The sequence below is a fragment of the Augochlora pura genome, chromosome 1 (genome assembly GCF_028453695.1).
Source record: "Augochlora pura isolate Apur16 chromosome 1, APUR_v2.2.1, whole genome shotgun sequence".
Lineage (NCBI taxonomy): Eukaryota > Metazoa > Arthropoda > Insecta > Hymenoptera > Halictidae > Augochlora > Augochlora pura.
This window is the reverse complement of record NC_135772.1, coordinates 10,017,804-10,043,727: the sequence shown is the minus strand read 5'-3', so window position 1 is coordinate 10,043,727 and position 25,924 is coordinate 10,017,804. Positions and strand designations below refer to the sequence as shown.

General features: G+C 34.3%; 2 protein-coding genes across 5 annotated transcripts; one reads left to right on the top strand and one right to left on the bottom strand.

Annotated features, from left to right (window-relative positions):
- Positions 1-4,707: 4,707 nt before the first annotated feature.
- On the top strand, positions 4,708-21,398 carry LOC144468156 (nose resistant to fluoxetine protein 6). Its single transcript, XM_078177406.1, has 12 exons — positions 4,708-5,301; positions 14,826-14,981; positions 15,619-15,839; positions 17,266-17,471; positions 17,561-17,816; positions 18,113-18,273; positions 18,365-18,533; positions 18,607-18,800; positions 19,082-19,211; positions 19,279-19,471; positions 19,630-19,775; positions 19,848-21,398. Exons 1-12 carry the CDS (start codon positions 5,028-5,030, stop codon positions 19,989-19,991), a joined length of 2,250 nt encoding a protein of 749 aa, XP_078033532.1. The 5' UTR covers positions 4,708-5,027; the 3' UTR covers positions 19,992-21,398.
- Tms1 (serine incorporator TMS1) lies at positions 20,015-25,351 on the bottom strand. 4 transcript variants are annotated; one of them, XM_078177420.1, is made up of 10 exons: positions 25,171-25,351; positions 24,445-24,609; positions 24,160-24,344; positions 23,877-24,086; positions 23,705-23,789; positions 23,460-23,643; positions 23,154-23,354; positions 22,941-22,979; positions 22,067-22,229; positions 20,015-21,985 (listed from the first exon to the last, which is right to left on the bottom strand). In XM_078177420.1, the coding sequence occupies exons 1-10, from the start codon at positions 25,195-25,197 to the stop codon at positions 21,847-21,849; spliced, it is 1,398 nt and encodes a 465-aa protein (XP_078033546.1). In that variant the 5' UTR covers positions 25,198-25,351; the 3' UTR covers positions 20,015-21,846. The 4 variants fall into 4 exon arrangements, with proteins under 4 accessions (XP_078033546.1, XP_078033555.1, XP_078033564.1 ...); XM_078177429.1 differs by having other exon boundaries at positions 22,067-22,214; XM_078177438.1 differs by lacking the exon at positions 22,941-22,979.
- Between the last annotated feature and the right edge of the window lie 573 nt (positions 25,352-25,924).

The window sequence follows — 25,924 nt, the reverse complement described above, 5'->3', positions numbered from 1 at the left end:
TTCTAGACCTATTTGAACTAAGATGAAAGTTTAGGTAATTACTTAGTATCGGTCCGAATACCTAACTTTTCAAATCTGTCCCAGCTTAGAAACTAATGTATATAAGTGACATGTAATCCTTTCCAGTTCTTTCCAGTTCCAGTTCTCATCTCGATGATGTTGACGCTGTCATTTAACGTGACAACGGAGTTCACACGTTCAATATTTTTACCAGATGTTCCCATTCCATTGCAAACACATTTTCAAAAAAAAAAAACAACGTTCGCAGCGTAAGAGTTAAGTCGATGTAACGAGGACAAATTGGAAACAGAGTTGTTGAATAATGAAAGAAAAACGTGTTCAACTTGTTCTTTCTCTTTTTTTCGGAGATGAAAAACTACAGTGATCTCCATTCACTAACACGTGCCACGAGGTGGAATGGCATCGATTGATTTAGGGTCAATAACTCGTACGTGGCATTTACATGCACGGTGACGCAGTCAAGAGTAATTAAAATAAGTAACACGCTACGCGTAACGTTATAGTGCATAGAAGGCCGATCAATTGGCGGCGTTGCGCTGCTTGAATTAATAATGAATCATTGTCACTTTTTAACGGCCAACAATGACTGATGATCCAGTGGCACAGATAAAGGCTCGCTGCTAGTCTTTACATTCTTATCAGTGTTCATCCGCCGAAACGTAATACCGTCGGTAATTGTAATAATAAATCGACTGCAGACATTTCTTCCTTACATCGATAATTTTTCATTTTTTTTTTTTACTGTTTTACATTCACTGATTTTCCTTACAAGTGCAAATTCTAATCGCGGTCTAATGATCGACTGACAAAGTACGCATGCGTGCATCGGATTACTTAAAATTGCATAAGGCATTTTATGAATTTTATTTATTATGTCAAGGAAATTTTATTTGTTATATCGAATTAGTTTATCACTGTCTACATTAAATTCAATCACTTTATCGCGAAATTATCAAATCGCTTCGATAAAAATCAATATAGAATTGACCAACTGTCAGCAACCCTGTTTCTTTTTCATTAATATGCACTATTTTATATGCGTTAATTACAACAATCTATTGCAAACATGAAATTTCTTTAACTTCTTTTTTAATCTATACGTTCAAAGGTATTATAAACTTTTACAAGAATGACAGTTTTACAAAAAATGGCCAGGACGACAAATAAAAATTAACAAAACGGCTCTCTACGTTGTTCATGGTACACAAACTATAAAAAGTTTCCGCGATCATGGATAGAGAAATATTTCTGATGGTCAGTGTAGACATAAGCCAAGAAGTTGCACGGTGCTCGTTACGTTCACAGATCCGTTTGCCATCAAGCTATTTCATGTTATACCGGTGTCGCGTTAAAAACATATGAAAAATAGGGGACGGTGAGAGGAACAGAGAAACCGCTCGTAATTGTCGCGCGACAGAAAAGTGAGCCGGCTTGAAACGCAAGTGTTGAACCTGTACGATAATATAGGGAGCTATGTGTCTAGGTCAACAACCTGTTTGAACGTGCTCATAATCTGAAACTGAAAATTCTACCATATACTTTCAGGCGCGGACACCGCGAACACATAATTAAGGCAAGTCGTACCCGCGACGTGGCTCCTCTTTCTTTTTTTCTTTGCGACATTTACCTTTATTATACATATATCCGTACCTTTGTTGTATAAAGGATTAACTTGCGACGAAATTACTTGTGTTTGAATAACGAAGGTTCGGCAAGAGTTCGAAAAGTTGTATACTTCTGTCGGAGAAAGGAGGAGAACATAATTCAACTTAAAGAAAGTGCGATGAAAGAAGAACAATTGCTTTTAGTTATTAAAAAGGGGGGACTCAGCTAATTTTGAGTGTGTTATTTCTTTAACAGAGTGATATGGATGAAATCGCTTTGTAACGTGAAACATGATAATCAGGTTATTGGTGGCTTCCTTTGTCGCTTCTCTTGTTTTACAAATTCCCAACGACAAAGTGTTAATAACAAGTATAACCGAGTGGGACTAGAGCGTGGCTGTAGGTAAAATAAGGAAAGGATATTAAGAGAAAGGGATTTGGAAGGAAAATTACAAGTGCTATATCGTAAGGCGCAGAGATTAGAGTAGATAGACAGATAAACCAGGTAGGTTACCGCAATATAGAAAATGATGGTAGGCAGGTCAGGCAGAAACTAGTTCTCGGAACTAGACGTGGCGCTTTAGATGAAACGAATGAGCACTGGTTCGAAATAGTAGTAAGAGCATGTTGTGCAAGTTCGGATTGAGGAATTTGAAATATTTTACTGGGGGGTTGAACATCGTTGGAGAGGAATATAATATGATTCGACGGAAGTCTGGAAAATATAGATAATGAAAAAATAATCCCTTAGTTAATTTTATGGTAAATGCATTTTGTCTAAAGCTGTATTGGGAAATTTCACATTCTTTTAGAAGTGACAAATGCAATTGATTATAATGCAACATGTCAGAACATTTTATGTAAAACTGAGGATATTCGAAGCATTTTCTAGATTAGTAGAAGGTGCGAAACAATACACGAATAAAGAAAAATAAACAAATGTTTTGTTTCAGAATAGCAGCTGAAACATGGACGTGTTATGCGCTTCGAAGTTTATGACATGCTTTTTTTAAGGATAAATAAAAAACAAGATCATGCTAAGTTTTGAACAGGTTCGTACGCTAGACTTTTTACGAGCAGAAATTAAGATTGTGCTTCCTAACAAGTGCGAATGCAATGTTTCGCAATGATTACTGAAAAATGCATCGCGTTGTTTCACATTGTCGAGACACCGACCCACTCTCTACTGCAATCCGCATGCGCAAAACTAAGATCACGAACTCATCAGAAATGCGTGATTTATGGTTGGCTGCGACACAACAGCATAATGTTGGAATCTTTGCTGGATTAGCACGAATTTAATTGCAAAGCAGACGCTTAATGAAAGTAACTAGTATAAATAAAAACTTAAGCAGACGATTTATATTTTACAAACGGTTTTACGTTTTTACAAACAGTTTTATAAGAGATTTGAAGGTTCGACATTCTGATAGAAGTTTCAACTGATACAACTTATGCATTGAGATTTTCTTACATATCAAAGTGATTTATATCGCACTAATTTAAGACGATATTGCATGACAAGGACTATGATATTCTCTAGACGTTTCAACTGTTGTTTGAAGTATGAAAATCAAACCAAAAGTCAAGAAATACATAATATTTTGAAATTCAGAAAGGTTGGCGGCATTAAAATTTCAAATCTTTTAGTATCTTACGGTACTACGCCAAGCCGAATGGACGGGGTATTGACCTTCGTCGGCATTTCCGCCATTTTAAATGATATTTTGGGTATGTGAATGATTTTGTTTGGTTCCTTGATCCTGAGTACTATTCTGCTGCTGCTTTAAATGAAAATATTATGCGTATTAGAATAGATGCGACAATTTCTCACTTTAATAGTTATAACGACCAAGGGGCTGCAAAGTCTAACCATTAAATATTACATTAAAATTACTCTTTTATCATTAAATCAAGGAATCAGTGCTTATGTATATCCATCTTGGATATACTTCTTTCATGTTTAAAGTACAATCACGATTAAGTACAGCATGTAATAATTTGTCAATAAACATTCAATCATACCCGAAAACATTACAAACACCTTTAAGCTCCACATTGTCCAGTTCCTCCAATGATTTGAAAGAGAGAGAAGAAAAAATACTCAAGCACGTGAACATTGCAGAAACTTTATCTCGTCAACGTCAAGACAATGACATAATAATAAAATAGTGTCGCAATGTAAGCAGATCTAAACCGACTATATTCTGCTAATATTAATATTTATGTACATATAACTGATTTATTTTATATGAATCAATATGGTCTTTAATGATGCCGATGTTAACGTGTTCAATACCGCGTCTGCAACGTGGTGACACTAATCTTTAACTACGTTTCGAAATTCATTTTTATTATGATGTATTCGAAGAAACTGAATGTTACTAGCTTTTCTAGTGTGTAGAAAAGTTAAACTAATAGTTGGCAAATTTTACTATGGCAAATTTTCATTATCTAATTTCGGTTTCATTGATCAAATTATTTAGATTTTCTGAGTAGTTTAGGGGATGATTTTCGGCACATAACATGTTAATCCTTTGCACTCGAAGCCATTTTTACTGTAAATCTGAAATAATTTTTCTAGTGTACAGTATTTCCATTTTAAGCTACGAAAGCGTATTTTATATATATCAATTTTACTCTTACCGTTTCATACCAACAGTTTCATTTTCAACAATTTTTCTAACATTAAACTTTGTGGCTATAAAAATTATTTTGAAGAGTGACAGAACAATTTTGGTGGTGCCTCAGAGTCACCACTCGAGTGCAAAGGGTTAATGCAACCCCTCGGAATGAACAATAAAAGAAAAATAGATTTTGTCGTGCTGAAAACATGACAGGAGTAGCAAGTCACTGACCCAACGAAACTCCCCCTTTAGAGGGTTGTCTACAGAAAAGATGGAAAGGGTTACCGATCTAGAAAATCGGTGCGCTCATCCAACAAAGTAGAGGTACAAAAAGCAAGATATTTCGAAGAATTCGACGTCGTCAACAAGGTCCTTCCCAGAGTACCAGAGTGGGAGATGAGCGCGGTGTCCACCCCTCTTCTTGCCCTGTTCGTGAACACAGGTGACTCCGTCGTTTCACGATCACTCATAAAGCTCGGCTTCGAACGATCGAGCAATACAGAGAGTTCGTGAAGCGTCCGGTAACGTAGTTTTACAAATCTATTTCCGACTGTCGTCGACCGTCTCGCATGAAACAAAGAGACATCTTGCTGCAGTCCGTTGGAGAGCGTGCTCGAGAACATCCGCGAATCGTCTGACCTTTAAGCACCTCCACACGCGTGACCCGGTGCGATCGATGCCGAATGTCCCGAAAGATCCCAGTGATCGATACTCGTGTTAAGCACTCGGACAACGGCGCCGATCGAGACCCACAGACCGATTCGCAGACGAAACGATGAAAATGGGATCCGGCCTAAAGCTGTGGACGATCGTCCTGCTGATCGAGCTGTCCCGTGCCGGGAAGCCCGTGGACGTTCTAACTTCTAGTGGGTTGAACACTTTGGAGGAGGAGGAAATTCTCCGAGTGCTGTCCCGCAACCAGACCACCCTCTCGTCCAATTACTCGCTAATCCAGCTGATCGACGGCCTGCGGAACCACACGGTCGTGACCAGCGAGGACACGTGGAAACCCCCGAAGTTCAAAGTTCGATACACGAACCCTTTCTACGGTGAGTTTTTCCGAATCACGGGCCGGGCAAAGATATCGAGCCGCTTTTATCATTGCATTTTTATTCGACGCCGCGAGATTTGAGAATCGACGCGACTGAAAAGCAAAGAAATGGTAATGGTCCCAAGTGAGTGGTTCGTATTGAAATGCCCATTAGAGTGGTTCTCGGTGAATTACAGATACTCGATGAACGCGCAGAAGCTTCATGTGCGGAGTGTTAATGAATTACGTTCTTACCTTCTTACGGTGCATGCCCAAGTTGTGAATATTCAAAAGTTATATAGCAGTAGAATCATATTGTTCGATAGCTTCTTTGCTCGCGTTACATATCCATGGAAAGCAGGTTTCTCGCTACGCCGTGAATGTCACGCATACAAATGCCAAAACTACATTAATAAACAGCGGAATGGCAAACAAGATCTCAGATTTACCAATCTTAAGTTTCTTTTCCTTGGACGCTTTTTAATAAGAAAGAAACGGGTTGAATCACCCGACGCGAACGAATGAAAGTGAAAATACATACGTCGCGTTATAATGGAATCACCACGCACCTGCTCTGTGAGAAATAATGTGTGAAATATCCGGCAGCTATCTTTAGCCATTCATTGTCGAAAGATTACGACTAAACAGTGGTAATAAAGCTTCGTAATCGATTTTTCAATGACACCGGCGACTTTATGCGTAACGCAACGAGGTATCTCGAGGAACATGGCCTATTAGTCTCCTTTGGAATTGTTATTAGCAGGAAATAGTTAAGCGACTTTACTATAAGCTTGATTTACTATATTCGTGATTCATGCGCAAATTATATGATGTTGCAAAATCTATTTTACTCTGAATCACGCACGTCTACATAGAAAAATGTACTTAATTTCGTGATAAATTAAATAAACCCGTGAACAATGATTGCAATAAAACACATATCGTCAGCATAAAATGGTAAGCTAATCAGAAAATTGTTGCACCAGTACTTCGTGAGTGAATTTTATTAACAATTAGCATTGCAGCAAAGAAAGCGAATTTCTAACGAAATTATAATGTAAGCAAACTAGCGATACTATATCAATGGATATATTTCCATGAGAAACACCATCATTGAAGACAAAGACACGCTGGTGGGCGAATCGTGAAGTCAAATGTACTTGGAAACATACATTACCTTTTGCACAATGCAGATAATTGTTACATTAATATTTTGCGAACCAAATTAATCGAAAGGTGTCCAATTTGCGATGCACTTCGAACATTTTTACACCAAAATAGCTCCGGATATATAGATACATGCAATAATTATCTGCAGAAGCATCTCTGTAGTCTTGATAATAGCAACATAAAAAGCCTAAAATTCATAATCCAAACAAATATGTTTGTTCGAATTTGCAGTGGAAGAGAACTTCGTAAAATTACTCTTAGGAAAGCGAAAATTTGAACAAAACGTTGTCAATAAATTAACAAATAAATATATAAACTAATCAATCTGACAACTTAAAAAAAGTTCAAGTGATCGGGTGGAATTTTCAAAAAATCATCGCCTATTGAAGAGTGCCCCGTTATTACGATTAATCGCTATTACGAAAATCTTAAATTTAAAGGTAAAAATTAGCACAATATCAAACTAAAATACTAAAACCGAGAAGTAAGTTCAAGTTTCTTTAGGGTACACTTGAGCTGCTTGGGAACTGTACCAGTCGACACGTGATCGATACAATTTTCTTTTTTTTTGTGAGCGCGTTGATCAAGGAGCTTCGGTCAGTGTCCCGCGGCAGGTCAGACGAGCGTAGAATGAGTGAACGTCGGAAAAAGGCAAAACTACTTTCGACATGTCGAAATAGTAGTCACTACTCAAGCCCGATTTTTATCCATGTACAGAGTCTGCATACCACATGCGATTTCGTTACTCATTGTGCCGCGTGTCCGAGGTGGCCGTCACGATTTGCGAATTACGCGACGCGTCGTTGGAAAAGAATAGCAGCGGTGGTTCGATGCTACCAGATACACAAGCCCGCCCACTTTAGAACGAAAACCCCAATGCTAATGAACTTGGTTACAATTCGACACGCAATTGCTTTCTCTACGTTTTGACATGTGTAACGCGTTCCGATTGAATTTTCGTGCGCGGTGTCCCCTCCTAGTAACTATTCGACAATTCGCGAAAACTGTCATATGAATTTTTAGTTGCGATCACAGAATGCTGGAGTTTGTTTCTACGATTGTGAACTTCGGTGGGAAATATTGAACTGTGCCGTTTCCACAGTGTCTGCGAGCTTTCGATTGAACCTGCGCTGGCTTGGAAACGACAGGCGAGCATTTCGGTGGTCGATTAGAGTTAGCAAGTGCATTTATTTCTAACTGGTTGGAGAAACAGATGATTTAAATTAAAAAATGGAACATAAATAATAATCAAAAATGCTGCCAATTAAAATCAAGTGTTAAATAAACAATATTTTCAATTCTACAATAAACGGCAACAGTTTCGTTAGCATAATGTATGTAATAATAATATTCGTAAACAAGAATAAAAAAATAAGAATACACTGTAATCCACAAAATAATAATTAATGTGCACAATCAATTCAAAATAGACTACGTGATGTATCATTAAAATATAAACGACATTTATAGTCATCTTCGTCCTTGACATACAATCGGTATACGATCAGTTCTTGTGTCGGCGCGGTATTAATTAGGTCCCAGTTAGGTAAATGAAGCTCCTATTCTTTTTTCCTCCTATCAAAGAACAATCATTATATATATGCCGCGCCGAGCAATCCGAACCGCAAAAAGTCGTCGTTCTATTTTACAATCAGCAGCGTTCGCTGATTGCCTCTACAATTAAAATATCTTATGAAATAAAGCTTATAGGTTTCTCTACGTATCTTACAATTTAGTTGGGAGGGGAGGGGGAGGGAAAATCATATGTTTACTGAACATTACGTTATGGGTGAGGGGACTATGTGTAGCGGTGCGCGTGAAATTAATCAGGCATTCTTTACGCGAACTACGACGTTATAGTCGACGCTCGTGTCTGTCGTTGATAGCAAACTCATTAATTAGGTGAAAAAAAGGCATGTTGCAAGGACAGGGAAAGTTTGAACGCGTTAGTGGATTTTTCAAACGATATTCCTGCGAAACCGACAGTTTGCGAATGGTTTTTGATCTCTTTCAGTTCGAATCCAATATGGTCGAACCATTATTAACCACCTAATCCATAAAAATGACAAATTTCGGACTGTTTGTATTATAATTGCCGAGATTGTAAAGATACATTTATCGATCGTCAAGACAAACCAACAAACGAACGAGTGACGTCCACGTTCTGTAAACATTTAATCCGTGGAATTATTAAAATTGTGTATCTCCTGTTAACAATAAATATTATTTGATGAAATCTTACAACAGATAAACGTAGTCGCGATCTCCGCTGTAATCAATCGCAAGTTCGTTGATTAACAAACTGAAATGTATTAATCGCACACGTTTCAAAGAGATAAGCACGGATAGTCCGTGACGAACACGCGATCACAGACCGTGGTCACCGTGTGATTGAAAATATTTTTACGCTGCCCAATTGCACAATTGTCGATGCGCCACCGGTAACCACAGATACTCGCATGCTGAAGTTTAAAAGAACCGTAAAGACCGTGTATTTACGTACATTTTCCATCGTTAACGATAATTCTGAAGCCATGCCGTTTAACAACGAGACTACGCACGTTTCTTGAATTCCTCGACGTATTTTCGCGTTGATAATTTCCTCGTGAGAATCAATTTTCGACATTCGTGATTCAACATCCGCAACCTCGCGTCATCGGTTTACGCTTTCTATTAAACCGCGCACGTTTCCTTAACAGTGCGCCCGTTTAGTTTTCTATTTTAGAGTTTGTTTATCTTGTCTAGCCAGCGAACGAGGTACAATATTAACCCCTTGCACTACGACTCTCCTTCCACGTTGTGTTAATTAGCACTTATTTATCCTCAATATTTTTCTTAATACGAACTGATAATTTTTATTTCTTTTATTGCCTTTGTTCACTCCTGTTTCTAGACTTTAATGATAGAAAAATTCAATTTGATTTCGATTTGGAAGTAATTAATAATATTCATATTTAGCAGTACTTACATGGAATCTTTATCACGAGTCCGACTCGTTATCATAGTGCAAGGGGTTAATGAAGCTGTGTTACAATTAAGATTCAGGAGGCTAAGTGTCCTAACTCCATTTATCTTCAAATCGAGATATTTAAGGGTTTGCGTTTCAATGAATTTAAAAATATACGTTTAGGATACTAATGAGTCATACCGCTTAAATGTATCCAAGGGTGTTCAATTTATAGTTCCTATTAAAATAGTGACAATTATTAAGCGAATAATATGCGTTTTCCTATCAAGAATGGAGTTAGGCCACTTTCAAAATTAACATCCAGATTCATTATAAAATTTGAAGGTGCCCAAGTCCATTCAACATAATTTAAGATGCTTCAAATTGAAAAAAACAATACTTAATTTATTTTACATATCTTTAAAACACTTCGAAAACTTAATTTATGCGATTCAAAACATTTTTTTAACTACATAATGTACAAGACATAAAAAACATAAATTTATTACAAAACAATTTACTACTCGTCTATATTTTGTGTGTGTGAAAGGGATTTGAAGAAATCATGATGTTCCGGTGGTATATATCGTAATAGGTCAATTATTTCCTTGAATTTTGCTGTTGTAATTTGTCTGATATTTTTATACAGTGGTGTCAATACAATGTTTTCGAACTTTCTTGGTCTACCCCGACGTGGTAATAAATCCAGGACTTTAAAATTTCTCATTCATTGATATCTTATAGAAAATTTCATTTACAATAAATTTATTACCTTTCCGACACTTTTTAATAATCTTGTGATAATCTTGGGGAATGAACAGTAAATTATTATTTTTTTAATGACATTTCTACTACGCCAAAATCTCTATCATTTGGTGAAAACGAATGCCCTGATATTAAAAATTTGTGATCTATGATTTCCACATTATTTTCCAAAGTTTGGGCAATTTTTAACCACATTAAAGCTACTTTAATGTTTCTATTTTGCCCGGCGCACATGTCACTGTAAGCTATAACGTGTCTTTCACTTTTTAAATTTTTAACTTGTTTTAGAATGCATGAAACAATTTCTTGAGCACCTCTGGATGCAATTGTTTCATCCCAAACGTACATGTAAACATTATCGTTCTGAAAATCATGACTACCCTTTAAAACATACATATTGTGTTTGTAATATGCTACTGAGGTAGTCAACCTGGGATACGGTAATGCTTTCTGCATTAGTTACTATTTCTTCTTCACGATCTGAACTAAATGGTCTTATTCCGTTCTTCCCCATGGGTGAAATAATTTCTAAATATTAAATTTTAAGTTTTATATTAATTAAACGTACTGGTTATTCAACTAATGGAATTGTCCAAAAACTGAGGTTAACTTGTTAAATACTAATTAATTGAAACTGCCTTAAATATATTATCTTGATTTAAGTATAAATGGAATTAGGTCACTTTCAAACTACACGGTTCAATTATTGAACTAACTCTGAAAACTTGTGTGTCAAGAATTATTATATTTGCTCGGAATATAAGCAACCTGAAATGCTTTACTGATAAATAACATGAAGTTGTACATGTAACCATGGCAACCGGGAAAAATTGACAAACAGAGTTAGGCCACTTTCAAAATAAACGGCTCAAATGATCTTCCCGTTAAATTTACTGTATATAGCTGGTCCGAGTTCTCTTGAATATCCGGTTACGTAGCCGATTTGGTAAAATGCAAATTTCAGCTGATGGAAATAGTAACTGCTATCGGCTATTAATGATCACTGGGATTTCGGAATGTCGCGCGTAGCAACGCGATTTATTCGAATGATTGTTATCTTAATGTGACTTTGAGATTTTTAATGTTCCTCGATCTTTAGTTTTAGACATACAATTCCTAAAAATGAACACTGAATGGACGTGTTAGGCCTCGGATCACGACTGCGTAACGGTCTTAACGAAACATTGACCTTAAACTTTTGACAGCACGAGTCTTTCATTCACTCTCTACACCTGTTATTACTAAATTCAAATTCTGTGCTTATTTTTATTTTAAATATTAAATTTTATAACTGTTCATTCACATTATGAATGGGAAACGTTTTCATTGATCTTTACTTGAGCACCATGCTGCAAAGATGAAGCCAAAATTGAACTAATTATACGTACACATATTCCCCTTTCCCATTTTTTAAAAATAATTTAATTTGTCGAATGAATTACTTATAATTTAACTCGTATCACGTTCTTCCATAAAATGGCAAATGAAAATTCTAAACTTCACATTTTTAAATAATGAAATTCATGATGGAACACAATTCGTCCTTTCAAAGTATAATAAAAAAACAGGAGAAATATTATTGTAGGATCTTTTATAGAAATATTACTGAAGGTTGTTACAAGATTTTGTTATAAGGAAAGTTTTAACGAAGTTTAAATATTACCCCAAGTTTTCGCTGCACGGGTTCGTTCAACAAATTATAATCCATTGTAGAAAGACAGTAGTATTATTTTGAAATCGTCATTTATTAATATGATAAATCTGGTCTTATTCAACAAAGCTAGTGGGAATTGTGTCAACCTCGATTGTGGTTAAATTAACATTTCGAATGAATATTGGTGGTTTGTTACGAAAACCACACCGGCTTTCACTGAATTTATTTGCATGTGGTCACGTGTGCTTTAGACGCGGATAACACGTTTACAACACGTTGAAATGAAAAAACGCTAATTAACAATTCATAAATGCAGTGCCGTTCCTGGATTCATAAAATATAAAAATAGATGGAAATGATTCCGACAGTTGGATTAATGTTTATATAGCTTCAAATTTCGCTTGTTTAGGATATTTCTGCTTTCGAAAAGATTTTATGATATCAATACTATCGACACTCTTGATAATTTAATCCCATTTAAGTGATTAAATCATTAATCATTACAAAGAAATGTTTAATAACTATTTTCACGTTGAATAAAATTAAGCGCATAAGCGTTCTTTGAAATACCGAAAGTTGCGACTTTCCTTTTGCGCTATATGTGTTTTTAAATGAACAAAGGTATTTTAAAAGTGAACGAATAAAATCTGTCTGGTCGGATCTATATTGTCACCATTTATTTAACCTTTCCATTACTGTTCTTATGAAACATGTTCGAAATATCTACCGATATCGGTGATAGCTTGATACATGTTTCATAACGAAAGTAATAGGTATGAACAAAGTCGAATGTCTCGGGTAAACTGTGAATTTTGTTATAAACATAACTTGGTATATTTATAACTAAAATTCGATAATTTTTCCTAATTGGAAAATAAAAAATGTACGCTTGTTCGAAACAAGACGAAGAGTTAACAGAGAACGAAAATGTGATTTAAAAATTGAACAACACCGAGAAGGGTTGAAGGCTTTACACGAGTTTTGAATCGTTTGGGAAATGAAGCTATGTCGCGGAAAGTTTGCCCGAATATTTTCCGTATACGACGAAAATTCTCGGGAGCATAAAAAATCGAGAGTCTGCTGTAATAATATTGGACAGCAGGATTTGTATTCCGGGTGTGTGCCGGCCAGCGACAACTTTTTTCGGGGATTCCGTTCAAGCAAATCGTCATTCGTTCTTTGACCTGTTCGAAAATTCTAAAGCTTCTTCCGCGACGAAGCTGATCCCATGGCCGTCGCCGAATCGTTGAAGCCTGGATCTGACGAAAAGTTATGTTAACGCGTTCAGCGTAGCATGTCAATGTCAGGATCCCCGGTGACGACGAAATGTTTTGTCTCCCTGCGACGAAACCGCGATCGACACGCAGCCCGCGTGCGCGCCAATTCATTACGATTCACCTGAATTCGTGCGAGCCGATTGAAAGACGGTGAAAGTCTTTCCTTCACTCGGCCCGTCGTCGCAATCTCGTTTTTCTAGCAACCGAATCGAAAACTCTATTGTCCGACATTTACAGAGACTGAGATTCAGGGAACCGACGATGCTTGTTTGCTTCGCAATTGAACTGCCGATGTTTAGACGAGTCAAGATTTCGTACATCAATTGCGAAATACGAGAAGCTCAGAAAATTTAAAGACGTAATTAAATTATTTTCTAGCGAAATGAGTATATAAAAAATTGCGAAATGCATTTAGAGTATTTTCTACGTAAATAACTGCTCGTAGTAGAAAATAGTACAGGTGGAATGCATTATTTACTACTTATCGGTGACCCTACTGTGCCGGTCAAGATGATCGGTTCCCCATTTGTTCTATTAAAATTGCTGACATTTTAACGTGTTTTTCATAGAAAATGCTTGAATAAATTTCTTAATCGAAAAGCGCAAGTTATAATAGAAATTCTTGCACTGTAATTCTTGTAAAACAATGTATCATACAATCGAAACGAAGGACATTGTTCGATTACTTCTTTTTAAGCATTCATATTATAAATGTATGCGTTGCTCTTACTAAACACGCAAACATATACGTATGTGTACTAACCACTAAATCACTCATTATCATAAAATACAGTTCTCTAATTACTTCGGAGCGATAAATAAACCAAAAAGTACGGTCAACAGCAAACTGATGCCATTATATGGAAAATAAGTTGATAAAATATGTTATCTACAATATTACGAATGCAGGCCGATTCTTGGAATATTTCAGTAGTCGAATTTTTTTTCGACGGTTCTGAAATCGTGACGTAACATGAATGGCCAAAAGATATTCTTATATTGCAAGTAGAATATTTTTTGTTGTCTTCCGGCAAGCTGTAATAGTTTTTATTTTTATCTTGCTATTATAACAACAGCAGAAAGTCTTGGGTATATTTGTGGAAGAATGCATGGATTTCGTTTATTTATATCCCAGGCGGTAAATGTAAAAAACATTTACATTTACAAATGTAAAATACTTCCTTCTGCTATAGACAAGTTTTTGAAAAAAAGTTTTCATGGATATAAATATCTCAGGACAAATACAAATAGTTACGATAAAAAGTCAAAGGATAAATTTTAGGTATAATTTTAGAACGTGTATCAACGAGATAATTTCATATAATTCGTTAACATAAATTCCGTATATCACGTATGAATAAATTTCATTCACAAATTTTCGAAGAGATTTATAGTTGAGAGATATGAGAGTGAAACAATTATTTTGCAATAATCATTAGCATTATGTATGTATAAGTAGTATCATGCGGGAGTAGTCTGTCATCATATTATTGCTAAATAAATATCGCTTAAAGTGAAATGTATTTCGCCTCTGAATAATCTTAATAAGTTTGAGATTAATTTTGAATAAATACTTTTAAATTTTACAAATGTTTTTATTCTTTTCTATTATATTAGCTTATTCAAATCATAAATATAGAAAATCCGAAATTTAGTCATTCACGTATTGAAAAGATTTTGCTTTGATTTAAGTTGAAATGTGCTAATCGCGTGCTCTGTTTCCTTTGCAGATGAATTTTCAGGACAAATCGATCGCGAGGCAAAAAGGTTGCTGCAAATTCTTCCTGCGTACGACCCTGGTGCCGGCCGGGTCAGTCCACAATGTAAAAGGCACGCAGAGATTTTTCGGAAAGAATTGTCGAAATTCAGTTTATGGGCACTGAAAAGTAAGTTTCACAAGCCTATAATTCTGGATCCGAGTTTTATCGTTATTAATATAAATGAACACTTAACGACCAACGACGTTGCGCAACTATTTACATGAACAAAGAACCCAGTAATTGATTTTCACCTGAATATGCACAGATAAACGATAAAGCTACACTGGTCTCCGGATCGTTATGCAAACTATGCAAAATTTTCCGAAACAACCCTAGACAGAGAAGTTAAACAAAAATGTATTTTTTAAATTAAAAGTTAATTCTTTTTTAATCATTTTAGTGGATTTAAAATAATACATTAACATTTTTAAATTCTTTGAATTTTTAGATTGCATCCATAAATTTATAGAATCCATCTCGGTTCTATAAATATATAAATCCACCGTCTAATAATAACATTCTTAATTTCTTCAGATGTGTTTGCAGTTTTATGTCCGCAGTCTATTTGCCATATAGCCATGAACCAGGCATAAATTTAAAAAAGAAAAAGCGTAACTTTATTATCTATAATCTCGTGATGCTTATCCCCTGTGATCGCATAAACTCAAACCTAAATAACTTTTTCTTCACCGTCGATTAGTTGAATTGGATTTTCAGTGATTTTAGCGAATAATCTGCTGAAGCCTTTTCTTGTTGTCTCCAGTGTACGATGCCACTGCGAAAATGCCGTCTGGCCTTTTGAACGGCAATGTAAATCAATTTGGGGACTTCGACGAATGCATCGGAATTCGAGGAAGTGAAGGAATCCAAGGACAATACTGTTTAGCGTACCTGCAACTGACTATCGATGAGTCGCGGCTAGATCTTCAACAGATCCAACGACTTCTGCACTCTCACTATGCATTCAAAAGTAATATTACCGACGTAAGTACATATTTATGAAAGAAACCGGCGACCACAACATTTTTTCCATGTCCGGTTAGCGTCAGGAGCGGATGATCATTGTTCAGAATTTTTCAACTCACAGTCAGACATAATGATAATTAATAAAAAAAAAAGAGCAAGAACGTATTTTACAACCAAATTTGCGTTATTTATAATTTAGTATTTCAATACTTGAAAGCAAAGAGAAAATAATATAATAATGTTTTGCAATTAATTTTTGCATAAGATTTCGGAATGTAATTTTCTCTTATTTTGTGTGAGAACGGATTTTGAACTTTCCTTTTATTATGTTTTGTTCTTGAAATATTCAATTTTACACTAAATTATTGCGATCAGGATTATTAACAAATAGTTTTATTTGATCGATACGACAACCACGTATGAGAAATTGATTTAAATAAATGTGTAGTTATCCTAGGCTTGCATTATTTGTATACTTGTTGTCAGGTATGACATAAGCGGTTATTAAACGGCGTTGGTTGCATCACCCAACGATTTAATGCCAAATACCATGATCAAAGTTGTCGTCGCAATATCTCGTCCAAGTTTTACAATCGATTGGTATTACACTTTTAGCTAGCGCAACGTAATACGAGAAAGTGATTCACGCGGTTACTTGTAACACGCACTGCATCGGAATCGCACCCCATATTTTACAATGTGACAACGATACCTAAACAAACTTTGTGTTGTTGGTCGTCGAGACATTTGTGTCGTAAAAGCTGTGCAATGATATTTCCACTATAAAAGCTTCATTCAGTACCAAACATTGCAGAACATAATTGCTCAATGCTGCAGTATTTATTCACCAAAAAGCAACTACAATTTAATAGATTCATTCTCAAACACCAAACCGTTACCATTAACAATAGATTTTACCAGTGTAAATAAAAATGCACTCTCACTTAATAATTGCCATAGAATAAGAGATAACGAGTCATTCCTAATTTTGCAATCGCTAGGGGTATAAAAATGTTTTCATGGAAATCGACTTAGAAAATTGGCACATTCGTAATCCAATAAGTGCGTTTTTCTAATTTACACGAAGGAAACTCCGGTTGCTTTGATCTTCCGACAGTTCTAGAGTTGATCTATTCCTAATTAAATGCAAAGAAATTGCGCATTTCATATGAGCAAAAAACAAGCCGGACAGGTTCTTGCTCTGATTTGCTTTTAGTATACTAAAATAGCTAGACCGTCATGTGTCAATATAATTATTTCAATGAACCGTCGAATTGGTTGTTTTCTATTCAATCAATGATCTTCCAGATTTGAGCATTTTTACTTGCTTCGCTACACTGATTACTAAATTATGGATCTTTATGGAGCATTAAGATTTCATTTTTCGCATAAGTGAAACTGCCGCAGACTACTAATCCAAAACATTGTTCAATTCTTCCTTCAGCCAGGGCATCGAGTGCCCAGATTTAATATAATTAATTGGGGAATCTGTGCGCCAGCGGCCTGCAGCCCTAAAGACGTCGAGACGTCTGTTCGCGACATCCTTGAGAGCTACACTTTGCAATCTAATATTAACATTACAGTAAAGGTAAACAAAGAGATGTGTCAGGTGAAGGACGGAGGATTTCCGAAAGAAACTATGTATGCCAGGTAAAGATCAAGATAGAAATTTAACTTGAAGCTTTTACTATTGTTGTTACGCGCTAACGTGAATTATATCGATTATATACATATTTCAGTTTATTCTTTATGACTATACTGGCGTTAACAATCGTGGCGGCGTATTACGACCACAATAATATGCCTGCCAGCGAACTGCTTTTGTCGTTTTCGTTGAAACGGAACATTAAAAAGCTTGTGTCGTTGGAACGAAATCAAAACGATATAGCAACGCTTCATGGGATTCGAGCTATAAACGCTTTCATGCTGCTTTTAGCGCATAAAAGTATGGCACTGTTTTTCAATCCGTACGTAAATAGGACAGAAATGAGCGAGGTAGGATTTCACTTGAAAAAGAAACAACTTTAACCTTTCCAATGTGTCACGTGGCTTGGAAATAGGAAATACTCGATAAACAGTTCTAGCCTTCGAAAATTACCAATGGAGATGAAACGAAGCTTTTTTCTATGCTTGTCGGATATTTCTTTTTTTTATGTATATATTTAGTTGTCAAGACAATATACGGGTACTAAAGTTTTTAATCTACATTCGGTCGACGTTGTAGATTCAATTTATTTCGCGCAATGATTAATTATTTCATTAAGAAGGTTCTCAACATATACTCGTTTTAGTATCTTGGTAAACCGTGGACGGTTGTAGGAAGAGCAGCCAGTCTTTACACGGATCCATTTTTAATGCTCTCTGGACTCCTGACATCTTACTCTTTCATCGGGAAGCTGAAGAAAACCGGCAATTTGGATATCAAGGACGAGTACCTGTCCCGTTTAATCAGGTGAGATCAAATTACGTAGATTAGAGAAAAGTTGTCAATATCGTAACTATCATTTGAAAAAGTTGTTAAAACAGTTTTTACCAACATTTAGGCTTGTACCGCCATTAGCAGCACTAATGTTGTTTTGCACTTACGTGATACCTTATGTTGGTTCTGGCCCACAATGGAATTTGGTTGTAACCGAGCACGCAAACATTTGCAAAAGAACTTGGTGGAGAAATTTCCTTTTTATTCATAACTATTTCGGATTTGAATCAATGGTATGTAGTTCATTATGCATTTTATAGAAATAAAAAGTCAAGTTTATCCAAGCGATATTTACCCTGATTTCAGTGTTTAACTCATACACACCACTTAGGCATAGACACACAACTGTTTGTCCTTTCACCCGTGATGGCGTTGCTGCTTTACAAGAAACCAAAGGCTGGAATGATTATACTGATGATATGCGCTCTTATTTCGACGGCTTTGCGATTTTTCGTAACACACTTCAGACAACTAAATAATTATGTGTTCTTCGGCACGTCGTAAGTCATCAGCTTTCAAGGAAAGCAACTCATAACTGGTCGAATATAACGAAATCTTTCGAAATATTTTTTAGAAAAGCTATACGAAGGTTTGTTTTGAATTTATTGGCGTGTTACTATACATCTCCGAAAATAGAAAATGTTTTCTTTATGCAAAATCTTCTATTCTTATCTTCTATTTATGCAAAAAGAAGTCCATTCGTACACCGGTTATTTGAGTTGCCTCGAATTCATCCAAAATTTAACAATTTATATAATTAGCAATGATTTCATGTTTTCAGAATAAGACAATTATTTGATACTGCAGACTTCTCGTACACCTTGCCATCACATAGACTGACAGTGTATATTATAGGCATTATGATCGGTTATTTATTAAGATATTTGCCAAAGGACTACAAGATGAATAAAGTAAGTGCAAACGATTGCGCAGGTGTATAAATGATCGTGTTTGAACTGCATTGCTTTGTTTGTCCAGACAGCTTTGTATGCAGGCTGGATTCTGAGTACAATAATGTTCTGCTGTGCATTTTTTGGCCCTGCACACATGGGCTCTATAGATTACGTCTATGACCCAATACACGCTGCAATGTATAATGCATTCGCTCCCATTGGTTGGTGTGCCATTTTCGCTTGGGTAACTATAATGTACCATACTGGAAACACGAATGGTAAGCACCGTGTAGCCTATTAAATACACTTTTTAAAACTATAACCGCAAATATAATCGCAACGATTTAAATATTTTTTTCTTTCCAAAATTTAATTATCTTGCAATCAAAACATTTAAATACATTTAAAATAAATATTATATTGCGTGAAATTTTAGGCATGTTCAGCAGATTTTTAGCATGGAAAGGATTTTTAATAACCACAAGACTGAGTTATGCAGTATATTTAACACAATTTCCGGTATACTTTTATAATGTTGGAAAGACCAGAAGTGCCACACATTTTGAATTCTTTAGCATACAGGTGAGTCGCACATTAACTTTGAACATATGTATATATTGTTGGATTTAATGTAATGATCTATATATTTTGCAGTTTAACTTAAACGAGTTCTTGTTAGTCTTTATTACATCAGTAAGTCTTACCTTACTCTTCGATATACCATTCCAAAATATTAAAAGCTACTTGTTAAAAAAACCTACGAAGGGAGTAGCAACGAAATCGATTAAGCAACAATAATGCTTTTCACCAAATAATTTAAATTTTGCCTAACCCTTTGAGGTATTGTAAATAATGTTTGAGACCTTGCTCTTAGTAAAATAAAATCCTATTGCTTGCCCTCATATACAATGTATATGATAGCTAACAGTACTTATTTATACATACAATGTCAGACTTAGACTGAGTAAGTGCTTGTAAATAACAAAAGTTTTTATAGTTCTAATTTTGTATGCTTAGGTATTATTTTATAAGATAATTAGTCTTAAAGTTATATAGATATTTAGTTAAGTAATATAATATGGCACTACTTGACCAAAAGAATGTTCTTACCGGGTTTATATTATTTAAAATACTTTGTATCTTTTATATAGATATAATATCTCAAAATCTAAATTTCAAGCAACTTATACCTATACACAAAATTGCCATTTTTATATGCAGTAATTATCGTTATTTTTTCAAAATGCAACATACTAGAATATAAAACATTTACTTATAAGATAATGAAATTGTTACCTGTTATAAAAAAAATAATAAAGCCTATTTTATATTACTGAACATATTTTTATTATTTAGACATTGAATAAAAATATTAGTAAATTGTGTAACTATAATGAAGCATATTATGATCAATAAATTTTGATAAAGAATCGAAGCATATTTATTTTAACTTAAAGAAACTTACATTTCATATATTACAACTTAATATTATCTTTATAAAATGGTCTTATGCTTAAGTATATTTTATATGCATTAAAGATGGAAAGATAAATTATGTTACAACATCCAACCATTTATTATAATATACATTAATTAGTTCTTAGTTGTAGTAGCATTTGATTTTTATATTGATCATATTTTTCATTAAATACTTCAGGCAAGTAAATGCTTCTGAAAGACATAACTATATTTTAATTAACTTGACTATTTAAGTCTTTGCAGTTTGCTACTACATTGATTATAGTTTTGCAACAGGTAGGTGAGCTATCATTATAAGAAAATTGAATTTAAAGTTTTACACGTTTCTAGTAATTCAATTACGATACGAGCAATAAATGAAAGTAATTGTAGTCATCCAAGAACAACACTTCTCGATGTAATTAATTGTTTTTTACATTTCCCTCTAGTAGATATATATTTCACATTTTTGTCAATCTAATGAAAATAATATAATAATATTTTTTAAATAAATGTTTACAATATCAAATATTATCAACAAATAATATTTTACCGCAATAATATCCCTTACGTTATAAATGAATATTATTGTAGAATCAAATTTTGAATTTTACCATGAATTATATCTGAGCAGATACTTGCAAATTAAATGCTACGAGGATTTACAACATCCTTCATTATTTCGTAGATTTAATAATGGTTCCTACAGAAACTATGTCGACAGCCCTAATTTTTTTTTATTGATACTTCGTTCAACGAAAACTGGCACACAATGTATACAACTGCACTCAACAGCCACTCAATGCACCTGCAGCAACGATCACGTGAACGTTCTATTTACATTTCATGTCGTTCTCGTTTAACGTAGTATACACATTATAATATATCTCTTATACCATAGACATAAAATAAAAGACATAAATAAACCATTGCCGAGTAATTTGACGCTTCAATAGATTTGTATGATTTACACTAGCATACATATAATAAACAAAAATAGATTGGAACAATTAATTTTGTGTATAATGAAAGAACGTTTAATTCTTACATGCCGCCATTTATGGAAGCTCAAAAATGATAGTTAAACTTATCTACCAATTTGAAAAAATGGTTTAATTACTAAGTAACCTATGTTATAGAGGTTCGAGTACCTACTACATACTCCTTCTGTCGTCTTATAAATAAACTCATGTACTTATGAGAAATCACGATCTCTTAAAATTACGGGAGCAATTAACGACCAGGTGTAGATTCCCAAACACATCCACGATGATATAATCTTTACCCACATTGAAGCTTTGTTGGAGTTCAAGGTATCCAAATTCGAGTTTGGTCTGTAAATTGTAGTTACGTGAATATTAACTTACAATAAGCATTTTATGATCTTATTGAATAGACAGTGAAAAAATACATACTGATACCAGTTAGTTAGCGTCATCATGACGTATAATGTGGCAAGGGCGAACACAAGATGGAAGAAACTCCAGTTATAAGCTACTGTATCTTCCTCGTTATCCCACACTTTGGCTTCGTCTCCATTCTCAGCATCGCGGTTACGACCTTCTACCGGAGTATAATCTGGTTACATTTAGGAAAACGACAAAATAACTAAAACTATATTCACAGTGCAAATATCACTACCGATAATTCCTGTTAGGATTAGTAGCAATGTGAGTTACTGGATGCATCCGCAACAAATTTCTTTTAATTTAAGTACAGATACATGAAAATATATGTTTGAATTAAACAACATCACATTTTTTAGCAAACTGAGGAAATAAAGTGATACGTTGCGTTAATAAGATCGCTAAATGTAAAATGAGTATTGCATTAATAAAACACATTAATAGTGGTAGTGTTAATAAAACATATTGCTATTTTAAAGCTCTACAAAACCTAACGAACTTTCTGAGTATTTAATAAAGTACAATGAAAGAAGGCACACGCTAACTACCACTATATACTGGATGTTTTGCAATTAGTGGCGTAATAAAGATATTTCTTTCCCACTAATCTTCAAATAACCAGTACATTATATATAAAAAAAATTATGTCTGTTTCTGATTTTTAAAATTTTGTAGGTTTAAAGATGATATATGGTAATTTCCACAATCAAAATTATTGTACTTAAAATCTATTCAATGTGAAAAACAAACTAAACAAAATTTTTTTATTAATGCAGAAAAATATGCCTACAATATGATACTACATTTTTCAATGACGAAATGTAGCAAATAACTTGAAAAAATACACTGAACTTAATGAGTGCATTTTAAGGAGTGTGCCTACCTTCATTGTCGATAAGACTCTGGTCTCCTGCATTCCTGACTGCATGAAGAAAGTAGAATTCAATTTATTACGAGATTACGAGAGACATAAGAGTTTTAAGGGTATGAAAAATACGTTTACATATTATATTATTTTAGTAAGTTTACGAGAGACCGTTTAAAAGAAAAAAATAAATTAACACGTAATGGACTAAATGAAGTGTTTTTTACGTACCTGCTCCATTATCTTTGACTAGAATATTCTCCGACATAGTAATTTTTGACGACTTGGATATAGTACCTAAAGAGCTGTACAGTACACAACCGAACCAGATAATTAAACCAATAATACTTTCTTTGTCAAAAGCAACACGATTTTGTGCTTTAGTGTCATTGCCAGAAATTATTTGGAAAAATCCTGGATTACATTCACGATCTGTAAACATTACCGAATATTTCAGTCATGGAAATAAATAATATTTTACATGTACATGTACTTGAATAGTAATCAATATATCTTTCCATATTTATAATATCATACCTGGGCTGTTTGAAATTCCACTCCATGTTAAATATACCACATAAAGTGTGACAATAGATGATTGAAGAAGTCCTGAACGTGGATGGTGTTCTTGTACCATTGGAAGAGTCGATATGATACTAGTAATTACGCACAAGATTAGATTGAAAGATATGAAAAACTTATTTAAGGCACAGCTGTCAGCCTGTAATTAGAAATAACTAAATTAATGGCACAATCGAAATATGATTATATGAAAAACTTACATGAGTAAAATACACGAAAAGTAAAGCAATTCCAGTGATGGATGCGGCATAAAAGAAAAATGTTGCTCCTAAAAGTGCAGCATACCTGAAACATTAATGTAACTATATAAAGTAATTCACTATGACACGGACATAATATAGTAAAATAGCCTTATTGTATATAATTACTTACCATCCTTTTGATTCTGTCTCATTGTAATTACCCACCCACTCATCAGCCCATGAGTGGGCAAAGTCAACAATAAGAATTAATTGGATAATAATAAAGAGGAAACCACCTATCATCCCAAAATACATCCATGTTATACCAAACGATTTTTCAGGGATGAAAAATGCACCAACTATTCCACCAATTATTAGAAGATATTTAATAGCCCAAAATCTAAAAAGCATAATTTATCCTTAACAGATAATCATTAATATACATACTATATCATATGAATATATTATCATACCCATTTTGTATAGGGGCTCTAGGATCTTTAGAACTTCGTACTTTGAACATTATAAGAGACATCAAAAAGAAGTACAGAGATATGATGAAACATATTCTATATACAGCTAAGTAACCAACAGCAGAATTACAGTCGATAGTGACCATTGATGGAACATAATTCGTGCTGTTAGCACAAAATGGTACCTACAAAGGAAGATAGAAACATGGTCAATAGACACAATTCTCTTTATTATAATCAAATTAAAACTGAAATATTTATTTACTATTATTATTAAATTATTACCTTCTTAAGTGCATCTTGTAAACCTGGACTTAATGTAATACAAGCCGCAATAGTACCTAGCATTAATAACATTGCATACATAATCCGAGTACTTGTACTGTTACGACATGTTGGACATTGGGAACAGCAACAGCTGAAAGCTGTGCTACCACAGAGGCAAGCAAGCTATATAAAAAAGTAAACTAATCAATATCTGAACTGTACGATGAAAACTTTAAGGTTACTTAAAAATATATCTATAGTGTATTAAAGAAACAGTCAATAGGTGCTTCAATAGATTCTTTCTTCCAGTAAAACAAATGAATTTTTAATACGAACAAAGTATTAATATGTCTGATATTTTTTAAATGAAAATATAAGACAATGTATGCTTTATATAATTATTCTATTACATTGAGAAATGTTATCATGTAAGCAATTTTATTAGTTATATAAGTAAGTACTTTTGGTGTGTTTCAATTTCAATATTAAAACAAATAAAAATACCATAAAATATTAGTACGACAATTAATCAATTAAAATAATCTGAGTCATAATTGTATTTGATGATTCACTTGTTCTTCTTACATATTATTAAATCCGGGATGCTATTATTTAATGACAAGAAAATAAAGAACGTAATCGTTTTATTAAATATATTATGATATTTTCGCATCACTGTTCCTTCAATAATTAGATTTCCCTAAAAATAGTATATAAAGTGTTATTTAGAACGTAATACTTTACCTGCGCTGTAGAACAAACCAGACCCATCCTGGTGTATTTCTATCGATCAATTTATACAATGATATAGAAAAATGTGAAATTTAGAACAATTTTAACTACACATTAGATATCCGAGAAGACAAAAACATGAGCTAGATACAACACAAATTTCACAATAACAATGGCGTCTGACAGATCTTCATAGCCAACTTCACAGTATCAGCTGACATTGACGCCACATCCCTTTCCCCAACTGTACATATAATAATGGGTTTTAATCGTGCACGCCTCCAGGCCACAGCTCGATCCGTTAGCGAGGGTTAACATAGAAATTTTCTTTGCCCTAATTGGTTAGAAATTTACTAGAGAGACAGTATTCCTCTCACAGTCAAAGAAAAAAAGAGAAAACAGCGAGTAAGCAAGAGAGCATGAAATCAGCACAACTATACAATGTGGAACAAGTCACACCAACAAATGATGATCTTCTTTAACATAAAATTCATAAATGTGAGCAATATTAAAAATTGTCAACAAAATAGAAAACATTCATTAACTACATCCACCACAAATCTAAAGGAGCTATACATGACATATATGCCTCTCGATCATTTAACTACAGGGTGTCCCAAAAATGTCTCGCAATGGGGAAATGGGGGGTACCTATGATCATTACAAGTAACTTTTTCCTTAGCGAAAATGCAATCCGCGGCTTCGTTTAAGAGTTATTAATGAATAAAGTTGGCTGCGCGCGCACGCTTCAACCTGCTGTTATGCG

Excerpts from the sequence above, each read along its gene's own strand:
- LOC144468156 (XM_078177406.1), top strand. The coding sequence starts at position 5,028 with ATGAAAATGGGATCCGGCCTAAAGCTGTGGACGATCGTCCTGCTGATC. Across the intron at positions 5,302-14,825 it reads ATACACGAACCCTTTCTACG|ATGAATTTTCAGGACAAATC; the intron begins GTGAGTTTTTCC and ends TTTCCTTTGCAG. Across the intron at positions 17,472-17,560 it reads AAAGAAACTATGTATGCCAG|TTTATTCTTTATGACTATAC; the intron begins GTAAAGATCAAG and ends TACATATTTCAG.
- Tms1 (XM_078177420.1), bottom strand. The coding sequence starts at position 25,197 with ATGGGTCTGGTTTGTTCTACAGCGCAG. Across the intron at positions 24,087-24,159 it reads AGAGCCCCTATACAAAATGG|ATTTTGGGCTATTAAATATC; the intron begins GTATGATAATAT and ends TATGCTTTTTAG. Across the intron at positions 21,986-22,066 it reads ACGCTAACTAACTGGTATCA|ACCAAACTCGAATTTGGATA; the intron begins GTATGTATTTTT and ends TACAATTTACAG.